The 14859-nt window shown below is 54.8% G+C and overlaps 1 protein-coding gene across 1 annotated transcript; it reads left to right on the forward strand.

The window, feature by feature from the left end:
• The first annotated feature begins 9938 nt into the window (after positions 1-9938).
• Tmem150b (transmembrane protein 150B) lies at positions 9939-14810 on the forward strand. Its single transcript, XM_076838662.1, has 6 exons — positions 9939-10006; positions 10366-10425; positions 10501-10568; positions 10767-10894; positions 12042-12225; positions 14308-14810. Exons 1-6 carry the CDS (start codon positions 9939-9941, stop codon positions 14502-14504), a joined length of 705 nt encoding a protein of 234 aa, XP_076694777.1. The 3' UTR covers positions 14505-14810.
• Positions 14811-14859: the final 49 nt, after the last annotated feature.

Here is a 14859-nt window from a genome sequence, read left to right on the forward strand (position 1 = left end):
GTAGTTAGTTAGGTAAATCGGGTCTAATATTGAGTAAGATCCAAAATGGAGGCCCCGTTGAGAATGAATTCCAGGAAAAGCAGAACAACTCTTGGAATGCTAATGAAGTCCCAGAAAAGCCCAAGGCCAGAGCCCATGGCAAAGAAGTGTTAATGAAACAGCTCCCAGGAAATTTAAGATGCTGACACAAAAGTCCTTCTGGCCCAGATTACTCCTTTGGCCCACCTGTGCCCCACCCTTGACAGAGCAAAGGACAGGAATGTGACAGGAATGCAAGAAGACCCTGGATATAAAAAGGGAGACCACCCGCCCTTCCAGGGATTCCACCTCTTGGGTCCCCTCCTTCCTCGGGATAAGTCTTTTCTGCTGTCCTTTAATGAATTTCCAATTTTCCACTCTGACCTTGCCTCCACGTGCTTCTCTGGTGTTATACTTCAACATCGGGGAAGCAAGGACTCGTCACCGGTCAACAGTAGTAACACTGTGGCCAGAGTTAACTTTCAAGCCATCAGACTCCAGAGCTTGCACTCAGCCTCTGGGTCACACTGCCTAGGTATGGCCAGCAGCCCAAGGCCATCACAGTGGCTCTCAGATGGCATAAGAGCCACCTTGGAGAGGGACTGAGGCTCTGACGCATGCTGTAATCTGAGCTCCACGTGGGGGGTGGATATGCAAAGTGCGAGGAGCCAGCCATCAAGCCCCCTGCTGTGAGATCCCATTTCTAGAAATATCTAGGGTTGGGAATCCCAGGCTGAGAAGGCGCCAGTGATATCAGAGGCAGGGGTGGGGCAGGGTGGGAATGAGTGCTGCAGGGGACGAAGCTTCCTTTGGGGATGACAGTGAATTCTGGAAATGGAAGGTGGCAGTGGCTGTACCACTTTGTGTACTTAATGTCACCAAGCTGTGCACTTTTAACCTGCTGGGTGGTAAATTGGATGTTGTATGCATTTTGCCACAAGAGCAAGAAAGAGGTGGGAAAAGGGGTCACCTCTAGAATGAGGTTAAACAGGATTCCAGGGTGGGGTGTACTAGAAAGCCTGCTCAGTGGGAGTGAGGCCCTGGGGCCAGGGGAGGGGGAGACTGGAGCCGCCCTGGGCCACAGCCGCGAGGCAAGGAACTGAGACCTTTTACCATCAGCCAGAGAGGAACCCGGGCTTCCTGCCTAGGTGCCCACAGTCGCGTGCGCTGGCCATCCTGGGAAGTCCTCCAGTGCCTGTCAAACCTCCGGATGACTTGCAGCCCAGGGCTGGGACTGACCAGCCAGCTGAGCCCCTCCCCGTCCTGACCTGCGGAAACCAGCAATGCTTACTGAAGTTGACTAAGGAGCCACTAGATTAAAATCTAACTTTGTAACCGTCCTTACCTCCCTCCCTCTGTGACCTTACCCGCCCCCCAGCTCCTGGCAGCCCTGCTGTGCTGAGCTGGCAGTGCTCTGGGGACAGAGGCTTTATCCAGAGGTATCTGAAGGGTTCCCTTTGTCCTCCCATGGTGCCACTCCCAGGAGGTCTTCCCTGACTCCCTGGCTAGAAGTGCCCCACTCCCCATCCATGCAGAGCCCCTGGCTCAACACTTGCTGGGAGTTTCAAGATGAAATCAGCAGTGGGGCAGCTTGGTCCTTCAGGGCTTGAGGTCCCTGGAGGCTCCAGATCCTGAGTCCGCCCAGGGCTACAGGGCTCTTCCCCTGCCCAGGGGGAGAGAGCTCTTTGTTTACTTGTTTGTTGTTCTCTCCCAGCTGGAACTGAAGCTTCAGGAGGGCAAGAGCCTTTGTCTTGTTCACAGCTGAGTCTCAGTGTCAAGGCCAGTGCCTGCCATATCATATCATTGGCTTTTTGTTTTTACCTCCTAGGTTTTTTTTTTTTTTTTTTTTTTTTTTTTTAATACTCAGGATGGAACTCAGGGATGCTTACCTCATAGCTACATCTCCAGCCCTTTTTATTTTCTATTTTAAAACAGTCTTTGCCAGCCACTATGGTGCATGCCTGAAATCCCAGAGTTCAGGAGGCTGAGATAGGAGGATTGCAAGTTTGAGGCCGATCTGGGCAATTTCACAAGGCCCTAAGCAACTTAGAGGACCCTGTCTCAAAATAAAAAATAAAAAGATCTGGGGATGTAGCTCAGTGGTAAAGAGCCTCTGGGTTCAGTCCCTAGAATCTGCCTCTTCCAAAAAATAACATTCAAGTCCAGCCCAGGGAATTTAGCAGGAGGCTGTTTTTTTTGTGTGTGTGTGGGGGGGAGGTAGTAGGTGGGAGTACAGGGGTTGAACTCAGGGGTACTCAATCACTGAGCCATATCCCCAGCCCATTTTGTGTTTTATTTAGAGACAAGGTCTTTCTGAATTTCTTAGCACCTCACTGTTGCTGAGGCTGGCTTTGAACTCAAAAGCCTCCTAAGCCACTGGGATTACAGGCATATGCCACTGTGCACGGCAGAATGCAGTTTTATTATTTATGTATTGTACGGGTAAAATTTCTAAGCTGTTTCTAAGCTGCAAAGCCTGAGTTAAAGTGTAAAAGACCGGGCATTGTAAAAGTTTCTAAGCTGCAAGGCCTGAGTTAAAAAGTAAAAGACCAGGTATTGTTAAATTCCTCTGCTACCCCCAAAACCTGAAATTCCTGTAGCTGTTAGGACAATACCCGAACTGCTCAGTAAATATTCCCACTGACTCCCTGGTTGTCTAATAACCTGGGACCCTGTGTAGCTTGTCACGTAGGCATCCAGGGCCCAAAACCAATCAGTTTGAATGTGTACCCCGCTTAGGAGTGACCAATCACCCCCGTCCAATCTGTTCCCGCCAATGAATGTACTAATCATGTCTCAGAGTTGTTGTTCAATTTTCCCGTGCCTCATGATGATTTGTTCTGATGTATGCAAAGCCCCCGCCCTCCTCAAAAAGTGTACTTAAGCACTGCTTGACCTCTGCTCTGGGCTCTGGGCTGCGCTCCCTTCTCGAGTGGGCACGGAGCCCCAGCATGCTGGAATCTCAATAAACCTCCTCCTGCTTATTGCATAAAGTCAGTCTCTTGGTGGTCTCTTCCTCCAACACTTCGCCGGACCCTTACAGTATGTCTTAATTTGCTTTTTGATACTGGGGATTGAATCCAAGGTGCTGTACTACTGAGCCACAGTTCTAGCCCTTTTTATTTTTATTGGTGACAGGTCTGACTAAGTTGCTTAGGGCCTTGCTAAATTGCTGAGGCTGGCCTTGAACTTGTGATCCTCCTGCCTTGGCCTCCAGAGTTGCTGAGATTACAGGCATGGGCCACCAGTGTGGCTATCATTGGCATTTGAAAAAGATTTGCTCAGTAAAGATTTGATTCAGCTGGGTGCAGTGGTGAACACCTGTAATCCCAGCAATTTAGGAGGCGGAGACAAGAGGACTGCAAGTCAGCCTCAGCAATTTAGCAAGGCCCTCAGCAACAAAACAGAGATGATCAAGTGCTGTGGAGGATGCAGAGAACTCTTGCATTGATGGTAGGGTGTAAAATTACAGCAGGCATTGTGGAAAATAGTTCACTAGGTCCTCAAAATGTGACCACATGATCCAGCAATTCTACTTCTAGGTATATACTCAATAGAATTGAAAACATGTCCACATAAAATCACACATTGAATCCAGGTGCAGAAGCACACCCCTGTAATCCCAGCTACTCCAAAGGCGGAGGCCAGAGGACTGAGACTTTGAGGCTAGCCTGGGCAACATACTGAGACCCTATCTCAAAAACAAGACTAGAGAGAGCTCTCAACATTTCAAACACCAGTCAAGAACCACTGGGACTTCAGTGGCAGGCCTGAGAGTGCTGGGTTAGGGTTTTTATTTTTGAACCTTTTTGCACTGCTGGGGATTGATCCCAGGGTGCTTTATCATTGAGCTAGCTCCCTAGCCCTTTGTATTTTCTATGTGGAGACAGGTTCCTGCTAACTTGCCCAGGCTGGCCTCAAACTTGCAATCTCCTGCTTCAGCCCCCAAGTGCCCAGGATTACAGGCATGTGCCACCATGCCTTGCAAATCTTCACAAGTGTGTTGATCCTGTAGGGTTCAGGATGTGTGCCAGGGTCATCTGGTGGGCAAAACAGCAGTTATGTTTGTTCAAGATGGCTTTGGTCAGTCAGGAGTGGTGGTGTACACCTGTAATCCCAACTACCTGTGAGACCCAGGCAGGAGGATGGCAAGTTCAAGGTCAGCCTGGGGACCTTATCAAGACCCTGTCTCAGAAAGTAAGGGCTGGGGTGGTGGCTCAGTGGTAGAGTTCTTGCCTGGCATGTGTGAGTTACTGGGTGCCGCAGTCTCTGGCTGGGCACAAATCACGAGTCTCCACACAGCTTGTAGATTCAAACAGCAATTCTTTATTCCCGATCTCACACCGGCCGTCTACAAACACGCTCTGGGGGAATCCACGTTCTCTGCCCAAATCCACTCTCTCCCAAATCCACTCCGCATGGGCTTCTGTCTCCCAAAATATACTGTCTGACCCTAAGCACTCAAGAGGAACTCAGCAGCAGGATACGCCCTATTCCAAAAGAGGAACACCCTAATCTCCTATTACTAAACCGCTCTATTCTAAAGGGGAAACACCCTACTCTCCTATTATGCTAAACTGCCCTATTCTAAAGGGGGAACACCCTAAACACGGATCCTGCCCTGGTCCTTGAGCAAGGTCACCTTTCAGAAGTCCTTCCACTAGACAGCATGGGAGTAAGCTGGCAAGGAATTTGTCATACCTACTTGGCTGATGGCTCCCAGCAACTGGGTTCGATTCTCAGCACCACATTTTAAAAAAATAAATAAACGATAAAGATATTGTGTCCATCTATAGCTAAAAATATTTAAAAAAAATTAAAAAGCGCCGGGGAGGTGGCCCCTGGGTTCAATCCCCAGTACAATAAATAAACAAATAAATAAATAAATACATGGCTGTGGTCATGTCAAGCTGGCCCCACAGCAGGACAGCCTCCAGGCCCTGCAGCCCACCGGGGTGAACAGAGGGAGTCAACAGTATTGACCACCCTCACACTGCAGTACTGGTGATGAGCGCTGCTTGGAGCCCTCCTGCGGAGGAGCTCAGTGAACTATTTTCACCTCACAACCACGTCAGGGAGGCTCCGGGCCATCCTCCATTCACAGACAGGAACACGCAGGTGAGATGGTTCACCCCCAAGATCCATGTCCCTGGGCTTGGGAAGGGTCACCTGCTTGGACAAAAACCAGTTCCCACCACCAACCAGCAGTGTTTTCTAACTGTCACCCGCAGGGCGGCCGCAGCCTCCTCCCCTGGCTGAGCTGTGCTGGCCCCCAGGGTCCAGAGCAGTCCAGCCTCTCAGCAGCAGGTGGACCTGAACCTGGAGGCCTGCCTGCCCCCTGCTGGAGACACAGTGCCCATCCTCTCAGGGGTGTCTTGTGGATGTCACATAAGCACCATGGGACACCAGCAGACCAAGCCTGTCTCTGCACCCATACAGCGAGGCGGGTATGGAGGCCCAGAAAAGGGGGAAGTCCTACTGGGGTCACTCTCCTCAGCATCTTCATTTCCTTCTGAAGTGCAGTAGGGATGGGTCGGGGCAGCTACAGCAGGGTCAAGGCAGGGAGTCACAGTCAGTGGCCAACGCCAGCCCCTTCCTCCCCTGGGGTCCCCGTGGGACTTTCCCCAGGGCACCGGTCACCTCTGTGCTGCCATTTCTGGACACTGGCACCCTGGGAGGCAGTGAGAGAGCACAGGCCTGAGCAGAGGGAGATGCTGGCTGTGGCGGCTGAGGGCGGCGGGGAGGAGGCCTGCGGCGGGAGGCCGAGGGCCCAGTGCCAGGCTGACTGGGTGCTCTGTTCCTTTCCCACCCGAGTCCCACCCAGAGCCCCAGGCAGAGGCAGTGCTGGGGTGGCTGACTGAGGAAGTGGAGGCCGTGATGCCCGTGATGCCCGACATGCCTGGACTCCATGATTCCACATCATGACCTTGGGAGACAGTTGATCTTATTGTCCCAAGTCACAGGAAACCGAGGCGCAGAGAGGCACAGCCACTTGCCCCAGGTCACATCACCACCCCAGGAGGCAGAGGTGGACCCTGAGAGCTGGGCAGTCGGGTCCAGAGACTGGGCGCTGAGGGGTGAAACTGTGCCCCCTGCTCTGGAGTCCTGGAGTCAGGGGCACGGGAGGAGACAGGGCGATGCCCTCCCAAGCGGTGGGCCATCCTGGTCTCTGCAACCTGCGAACGTGGCACCGGATGTGGTCAAGGGACCTTGCAGACAGGATCACGTTATGGGTCTTGAGACGGGGAGATGATCCCAGGTCACTGGGAGGCATCCTCGCAGGTGACAGAGGGAGGCCGAGGCCAGAGCCAGAGGAGGCGAGACCATGGCAGCAGTGTCGTGAGGCCGGTGCAGAGGAGGAAAGGCCAGGAGTCCTGGAGGCAGGGCCCCCGCGGCTGGAACGTGGTGGGATGGATCCTCCCCTGGGGCCTCCAGAGGAGCCAGCCTGTGGATGCCTGGACGGCAGCCAGGGGCCCTGTCAGGCTGCCCACCTCCAGAGCCGCAGCTAACCCACGGAGGACCTGGTGCAGCAGCCACGGGAGACCCTTCAGGCGCCCAGCTAGTCTGTGGAAAGGGAGCTCAGCTGGCTGGGCCGAAACCGGGGTCTCCAGGGGCCACCTGACTGAGAAACGCCTCTGCTTCTGGTGGCGTGGCCCGGGAGGTCCCTCCTTGGTGAGGCTCCTGGCTTTTCACCCTGGCCACCACTGCTGGCTAGCAAAGCCTATCCTGAGCCTGGGCCCTGAACCAAGTCCATTGCTGCTCCTTGGAGCCTCACACTGGATCCCTGTGGGACCTTCATGGGGTCACCCACAGAGGTGGGGGGTCCTCATTCGAGATCCTCTGTTGGGTCCCTGCCTTCAAACACTGGTGGGGCCCGTCTCTGTTCCTCTCGCGTTCTCTGCTTCCCGTCAGAAAACCTGGGAGTGTTAAGCCCTAGTTGCTAGGATGCTGGAGATCCACGGCACTCGGGGCCCTGGTGTGACTTATTTATTTCCTGGGGTACTGGGGAACTGAGTCCAGGGGTGCTTTACGACTGAGCTATATCCCTAGCCCGAGCCCTTTCTATTTTGAGACAGGGTCTTGCTAAGTTGCCGTGGCTGGACTTGACCTTGCCACTCTGCTGCTCAGCCTCTGGAGTCCCTGGGACCACAGATGTGCCCCTGTGCCAGCTTGGGGCCTTAATATCATGGCTTGGATGTGAAATGCCTGCCAGAGCCTCATGTGTGGAAGTGTAGCAGTGTTCAGAGATGGGTGTTTTGGGGAGTGGTTGGGTCATGAGGGCTCGACGGCGTAGCCCACCAATGCTCATAGCTGGATGTCACATTTGGAAGTTTAGGGGCCTGGGTTTTGCGGGTGCCCTTGAGGACTATGTTCTGTCCCTGGTTCCTTCCTTTCTCTCTCTCTCTCTGCTTCCTAGCTGGCATTCCTGAGTGGCTTTGCTCTGCCAGGTCCTTTTGCCATGACATTCTGCCTCACTTCAGGCCCAAAGCCATGGAGCCATCCAAGCTGTGACTGAAACCTCTGAAAGCATGAGCCAAAACAAACTTCCCGCTTCCAAGTTGTTTTCCTCGAGTATTTTGTCATAGCAACAGAAAGCTGATGAACACACTTCATTCGTGAGTCCTGAGAGATGGTGTCAATAGACAGTGACTGAATCATTAAAAAAAAAAAATGAAGCTCTTGAGCTGGGCCTGGGGCTCAGCAGTAGGGCACTCGCCTAGCACGTGTGAGGCCCTGGGTTCCATCCTCAGCACCACATAAAAGTAAATAAATAAAATAAAGGTATTGTGTCCAAGTACAGCTAAAAAAAAAAAAAAGCAGCTCTGATATGGGGCATGGCGTATCTCAGCCCATGTTCCATGTGGGCCGTGCCGTCGCACAGATGGGCAAGCTATGAAGAAAAGACACTCTCTGGGGTCATGGCTCCGTCCAAGATTAGGGCCTATATGTGGTGCTGGCCTTTCTGCTGGCCCAGTCCACAGAGGGTGCAGGGCACCCCTCGGTGAGAGAGAGGAACGCTAGAGCCACTGATCCCTGAGTGGGTCCACCCACTTATGACGGCCGAGTCTCCTCCCCCTCTTCAAGGTCCCCCCAGCGCCCCACCTCTTAATGGTTCCTGATGGAGATGAAATCTGGAGGGTGAGTCCCATTCCAGCGGCAGCAACGTGAGGAGCCTCAGGAGCACAGCACCAAGCACGCCGCAGACACAGACTAGGCGCCGGCCGTAGAAGGCCACCGACAGGCAAGCTCCAGGACAGGCCACTCAGCCACGAGGGGCCTCCCGACGGAGGACGGGGCTGGGCAGTGGGCAAGGACTGCGCAGTGGGCGTTGGGTCTGCTTCTGGGTGATCAGAGAGTTCTGGGCTGCCCAGGGTGGCGCATGCCAGCAATCCCAACTTAGGAGGGAGGGTCACAGATTTGAGGCCAGCCTGGGCAATGGGGTGAGGCCACATGTCAACTTTGGGGGGAAAAAAAAGCAGCATGGATGTAGCTTGGTGGTGGAGCCCTCCTGGGTTCATCCCCAGCATGCGCACGTGCACACACACACACACACACAGACACCCAACTGGACCAGACAGAGGTGGTGGTGACGCTTTACCAGTGTACCAAATGCCACTGAATTATGAACTTTAAAATTCTATGCTATGGTGATTCCACCTGAATTAACAAACAAAATCAAAATTGAGATGCTGAGGGAGGGAGGGAGGGAGGAGGAAGTTTGGATGCCGGGTCTCAGGGAGGAGCTGGGTCAGGACTCCTGGATCTGAGGGGGAGGGCTGAGGTCTGGTTCCTTGGATCTGTCGGGGGAGGGCTGGTGTCTAGATTCTTGGGTCCTTGGAGTAAGGGGCAGAAAACCTGACTCAAACCTGGGTACTGTAGGAGAGAAGGCCAGAGGTGAGGGCTGCTATGTGAAGGACAAGAGGAAAATGTCTGAGCAGAGGAAGTCCTGCTGTCTGGGGAGGATTTCAGAGGCAGATTCCACCAGTATGGGCGCTTTCCCACCCACACTCTGCCTGCCTGGGGAACTCCAGCCTGGCAGAAAAGAAAGGGAGACAGGAAGACAACTGGAGGGGTAGAGGCGGGTCACCAGGGCTCCACACCCAGCAGCCCAAACACAGAAAGTGTAGAGAGGGAGGACTCCTCAAGTGAGGCCTGATCCTCAGTCCCTCAGTAGGTAAGGCTGGACCCCAGGGCTAAAACCAGTGCAGGTATTCCAGAAGGAACTGTGGGCCCAGATGGACCTCTGGGTCTTAGGAGGGGAGAGGACTGGGGGCCTAGACTCTGGGGTCCCCGAGGGAAGAGGAGGGAGAGCTCTGGAGGCTTAGATTTCTGGGTCTAGGGCAGGACAAATGCTGCAGTTTGGAAGTTGAACCCACAAACTGGAGGAAGGAGGTTAGGGGCTCCCTGAAGCTGAGGTGCTGCCTGCTGAGTTCTAAGGAGACGGGAAGCAGTGGTTTGGGGGTGAGGGCCACAGAAAGTGGCCAGTCAGATCCAAGGTCAAACAGGTGCTGGGGCCTGGACTTTGCCTCTATAGGACGTGGACGACCTGCCTGCCCCTGCCCCACCCAGAATCCCTTCCCTAAAGTCTCACCAGCCCCAAGCTACAGAGGGAGTTCCAGAAGGAGAGGGACTGGGTAAGGCCAGGGCCCTGGCCTGGAGGTGGGGGAAGGGAGAAGACCAGGAGAGACCAGGGTTGGGGAGGGGCCAAGGACTGAAAGCCATGGGAAGTAGCCACAGGGCCCAGGGCTAGGGCTTCACTGGCTCCTTTAGACCCCTGCCCATTACTTCTGCCTGGGAGCCAAAGGGTCTCAGAGCCGGATGGTCTCCGTCCACACACCTGAGCGCTGCTTCCTCCCTCGCCAAGCAGAGAGGTTGCCGGCCCCAGGCCCAGCCCTTCTCCTTCCTCTGCAGAGCCCAGCATGCGGGGCTACCTGTCCCTTCTGCCTGCTTTCCTGGCACTCTGGGCTATTGCTGGTGTCTGGATCGTGTGAGTGTCAGAGACCAGATGGACCCCCCATCCCAGGTCTCAGGGAGGAGGTTGGGTCTGGACCCCTGGGCCTGAGGGAGGAGGCTGGGCCTGGACCCTGGGTCTGAGGGAGGGGGCTGGGCCTGGACCCTGGGTCTGAGGGAGGAGGCTGGGCCTGAACCCTGGGTCTGAGGGAGGAGGCTGGGCCTGGACCCTGGGTCTGAGGGGGTTGGCTGGGCCTGGACCCTGGGTCTGAGGGGGGACGGGTCTAGAAGTTCTGGCGTGTTTTGTTAACAGAATGAGCTGTTTGGTTAACAGAAAGAAAGAAAAGTTGTGCTTGAAAGTCCCTTACTCACTTTGGTGTGCTCCTCCCACCTCAGGTTTGGAATCTCGGTGGCCAACAGGTCTGTGGACCTCTCGGAAGGCTTCCCCTTCATCAGGTAGTTATGGCCTGCAGGAGGAAAGCATGGGCTCTGCCTTGGAGGAGCCACTGGACGGCCCTTTACCTTTCACAGCGTCTGTGGATCCGACCCCCCTCAGAGCTGCCTCTTCAGCCAGCTGCTCAATGCGGGAGCTGCCATGGGTCAGTACTCCCCAGCCTCGCCAGTCTCTGAAGCCCCAACCAAACAAGGCAGTCCCCAGTCCTCCTCCCTCCGACCCAGGGTCCGGCCCCAGCTCTCCTCCCTGAAATCCGGGAATTGTCCCCTCGCCCTTTCCCGTGTCCTGCCCTTCCACCATCTCCCCTAGGTGGGGACTCCAGCCCACTGCCCTGTCCTCCCAGCTGCCTGGATCTGCATTGTGCGTTACCACCAGCTCCGGGACTGGGGCGTCGCAACGTGTCATAACCAGTCGATCCTGTGGTTGGGACTCCTCTGTGCTCTAGGGACGTCCATAGTAGGCAACTTCCAGGTGAGATGCAGCGGGCGCCCAGGGAACCCCTCCGGGGCCGGCCATTGTGGACTACAATTCCCAGCGTTCGCCACGGCCTCCGGCAGCCGGCGTCGGAAGCCGCAGTCGCAATTCCTCCTGGGACATGTAGTTTCCGCGCTCACCGCAGTCAGGGAGGCGGCGGTCTGCATGGGGCGTTTGCGGGCTCATTGTCGGGCAAACTTGTGGAACCCCAGGAGGCTGGGATAATTTTGTGCCAACCCCTGGTTTAATCGTGAAATTACTTCGGTTCACACATTCTTCGTGGTCGGCCCAGCTGTTGAGTGTTCCCTCTGTAGGAGGATGTTAATTCTGTCATTACCCCCAGAACTCTAGGTAGGTCCTTGGGGTCCTATGCTAGCGCTTTCAAATCAGCTTGTCCTTGCTGGACCTAAATGAACCTAGATTTGTAGACTCTAGAACCCACAGTTACAAAGCTCTGTAGATATTTGTAGAATAAATGAATGGACCAATGATAAAAAGAAATTGTAGTGATTTATTTTGCTATTTTATTTTACTGTCATGTTCCTGAAACCCAGCCTGTCTTGCTGATATAATGGGAGCTGGGGAGAGAACACAGGCTGTTCAGACAAGAGGCTTTCTCCCCATCTCATTTGCATAGCAGTTCATTCACTCACTCATTAAAGCCTGCGTTCCTCAATTTATTACTTTATTATTATTATTATTATTATTATTATTATATTGCTTCCCTAAGGAGTCATTTTAAACATTTCCCCAATTTTTTTCCTCCCCCAACAAAATTTTTAATGCTTAAAAACTTTAACATATATATCTGCTGTAAGTCACAAACCATTGATGGAATTTTTCACCCTCAAGAACAAATTTTTACCTCCTGGGAGGTAATATCTGTCCCTGCCCCTTTTGAGAATGCAAGATTTATTCCACTGTTTCCTGAGCATCTACTTTGTGCCAAGCACTGTTCTAGGCATTGAGGCTACAGTAGCGAGCAACAGATTTAAGCACCTGCCCTGTGGAGCTGACAATAGCCGAGGTCCCTGGTCGAAAGCCATCTGTCTGGCAGATCTTGGGTTGGTCAAGGACCCCTCTCTGTTATCACCCTCCGGCTGTCACAGTGTTCCTCTCACCTTTCCTTCCTCTGTTCCCCCAGGAAAAACATCAGAAGCCCATACACCTAGTGGGGGCCTTCCTCGCCTTCATAATGGGCAACCTTTACTTCTGGCTGCAGCTCCTTCTGTCCTGGCGGATGAAGGACCAGCCCCAGCCTGGAGTCCCCTGGATCTGGCTGCTGCGCCTGACCCTCTGCAGCCTCTGCTCCATCCTCACAGTGGCCAGTATCCTTATTGGCATGGGGGGGTGGCAGGGCATGGGGTCAATTTTCTGCGCCCTTGCTATGTGCTGCCGAGGATGTCCTTGTCTTCGGGCCTCAGTCTCCCACAGGATCATGACAGAACGTGCTGGCTTCAAGGTCAGAAGGCCTGGAGTGGGTCCCTTCTCCTCCAGGTGTTAGCTGGGGGAAAATTCCGCTGCTGCTTTCATGCCTCTGTGTCCTCACTTACCAAGCGCAGGAAGAACAGGTCCACCTGATTGTGAGGAGTGAGGAGGACAGTGCATGTGAGGTGCTGAGATCTGTGCCTGGCACGCAGGGAGGCCAGTAGTCCCGGGAGCATGACATCTTAGTAACAGTCTGTTTGGGCCCCGCCTCGAGCCAGGCATGGTGCTGGTGTCTGAGAATGGAGGCAGGTTGAGGCAGGGGAGGCTCTTGACCAAAGCCCGTGGTGAAGGTCTGAGGAGTCAGTGACGGGCTGCACCTCTCTTCCCAACTCTGAGTTCTGTGGCTTCAGGGAAGTGTCTTGAAGTGGCCGTGGTGAGAGCACTTACACCAGAATATTTGCCAAATGCTCCAAGGAATGCCGGTGTTAAGCGTTTGCCAGCATGCCTCTGCGGGAGACTCAGTCCTGCTCATTTCTGAGTCACCCCAGAAGCAGACACGCTCCAGCAGCCTGGCACACCTCTGGGTGGGTCCCGTCCCTCTGAGCCTGGGTCCATATCCTTTATCATCATGAGTAATTCTGATAGGGAGTTCAAGGGCATGGAGAGACAGCAGGAGCCTCTCGTCAGTGAGCAGGCTGGAAGGGCGGCTGGCTGCAGGAGGTGCTCAGGTGAGACGGCCATCTCCCTTCCCAGAAGGGCAGCGGGATGAGCAACTCCAGCCTGCGGGACCTGGTTTATGCCCTTGCTGGAGCCCTGTTGGTAAGATCCAGCTGGTCCCTTGGAATCTTCAAAACCAGGGCTGCCAATCAGTTTGGTCGCAGGGAGCGGGAAGGAGCCATAGACAGCCAGCCCAGAGGGATAAGAGCTAGAAGTCTCTCAAGATGGGTCTGAGAATCTAAGGCTGGTCCTGCAGATGTTTGTCCCAGCTGGGAAGTTGGAGGAGGAACAGGTGTGTGCAGAAGTGGAAAATCAGCTGAGGAAAAGGAATGAGGAGGCTGGTCAGGCCAGGAGCTCAGGATCTCCAAGACGAGGGGTGGCAGGCCTGAGTGACGGGAGCCATGGAAAGCCCATGAAACAGGGTCAGTCCTGGGGAAGCACGTTCTGCTTGAGGACTCCCACCTGACTTGTATGAGACTCCCAGGGCGAGGGATGTCGCCATATTTACCATCTGATCCCACTGCCTGGCACATAAGGAATTCGGAAATCCTTGAGTGAATGGAAAGACACCTAAGCTGATCTAGGAGGGGCAGGTTGGAGCTATATTTGATACAAAGGAGAAGGGGGCTCCAGTGGGAGAGGTTCTAGGAAACAAGAACTTTCCCTGTGCGGCTGGAGCTCCGAGGCTGCGTGGGCTGGTGGTATGGAAAGAGGCTTTAAGGAGTTGGGTTTGGAGAGCCAGAGAAGGGGAGGGGTGGGGCTTTGAGAGGACGGGTAGAGAGAGGGGACCAGCTGGCCAAGGTGGAGGAACAAGGGGAGAACGGGCTTGGGGGAGATTCGGTTGTGGGGGGCTGTGGGTGAGGTGGGAGAGGATGTCTGGGCCAAGCTGTGAACAGCCGGAGCCTGGTGGGGAACACCTGGAGGTCGCAGCAATGGTGTCCTGCCAGAAGGCGGGGAAATGGCAGAGCTGTCATGGAATCAGGAAGGGTCAGCGGGACAGAAACAGGCCTGAGGAACTCGTGTGCACTTTAACCAGAGGTTACATGCAAGGATGGAGAGTGGGGATGGGAGGACTTGGGTCTGGAGAAGGAGGCGAGAATCTGAGCTGAGTGGGGAGCAGCTGGCCTGCCATTCAAGTCACGGCAGGACGAACAGCTCATGAGAGACACCAGAGATGGCCTCGGCCTGGCCCTCAGTCCCACAGCGGCTGAGCTGGTGCCTGGGCTCTTCTTGGTAGCCGTGTGGCCCTTGACTCTGGTGCAAAGTGATCATCCTCTACTTCTGGCCGCCGCGCTCTGCCTCAGCTATCTGTGAGTGGGCCGTGGCCATGCTGCTCTTCACACTCTTTGGCCTCTTCGCTGTGGACTTCTCCAGCCTGGACAGCTGCAGCCTGAGCCTTCAGCCTCGGCAGGACCTCAGTCCCCCGCCAGGCTCCCCTGTATCCCTGCAAGTCCAGCTGTAGCAGGCTCTCTGACTGGGCCCCACCCTTACAGGAGGAGAAAGAACAGGCCAATCCCTGGTTCCTCCCACCAAGATGGACCAGCTGGCTCTGGGAGCTGCTGACCACTCCTGTCCTGGAGCCTAGTGGATGTGTGCATGTGGGGGCCTGGAGCAACCAGTCAGAGCCAACATGCTGGTGCCCGCCTGTCCTGCCATCCGGGCACCCAGGAAGCGAGGCCAAGGCCAGCCAGCTGTCCCTGATGGAGGCTGTTTATTATTGGTTCTTGTTGCCGCCGGTGGAATCAGAGACACGGACGCAGGCAGGCTCACGCGAAACCAGAATTCCTTCCGGAGAGCAAATCCGTACAGAAGGTTGA

Source organism: Callospermophilus lateralis, chromosome 18 (genome assembly GCF_048772815.1).
Source record: "Callospermophilus lateralis isolate mCalLat2 chromosome 18, mCalLat2.hap1, whole genome shotgun sequence".
NCBI lineage: Eukaryota > Metazoa > Chordata > Mammalia > Rodentia > Sciuridae > Callospermophilus > Callospermophilus lateralis.

Coding starts and splice junctions, on each gene's coding strand:
- Tmem150b (XM_076838662.1), top strand. CDS start 9,939: ATGCGGGGCTACCTGTCCCTTCTGCCTGCTTTCCTGGCACTCTGGGCT. Junction 10,007..10,365: donor ATTGCTGGTGTCTGGATCGT/GTGAGTGTCAGA, acceptor CTCCCACCTCAG/GTTTGGAATCTCGGTGGCCA. Junction 12,226..14,307: donor CTCCATCCTCACAGTGGCCA/GTATCCTTATTG, acceptor TCTGGTGCAAAG/TGATCATCCTCTACTTCTGG.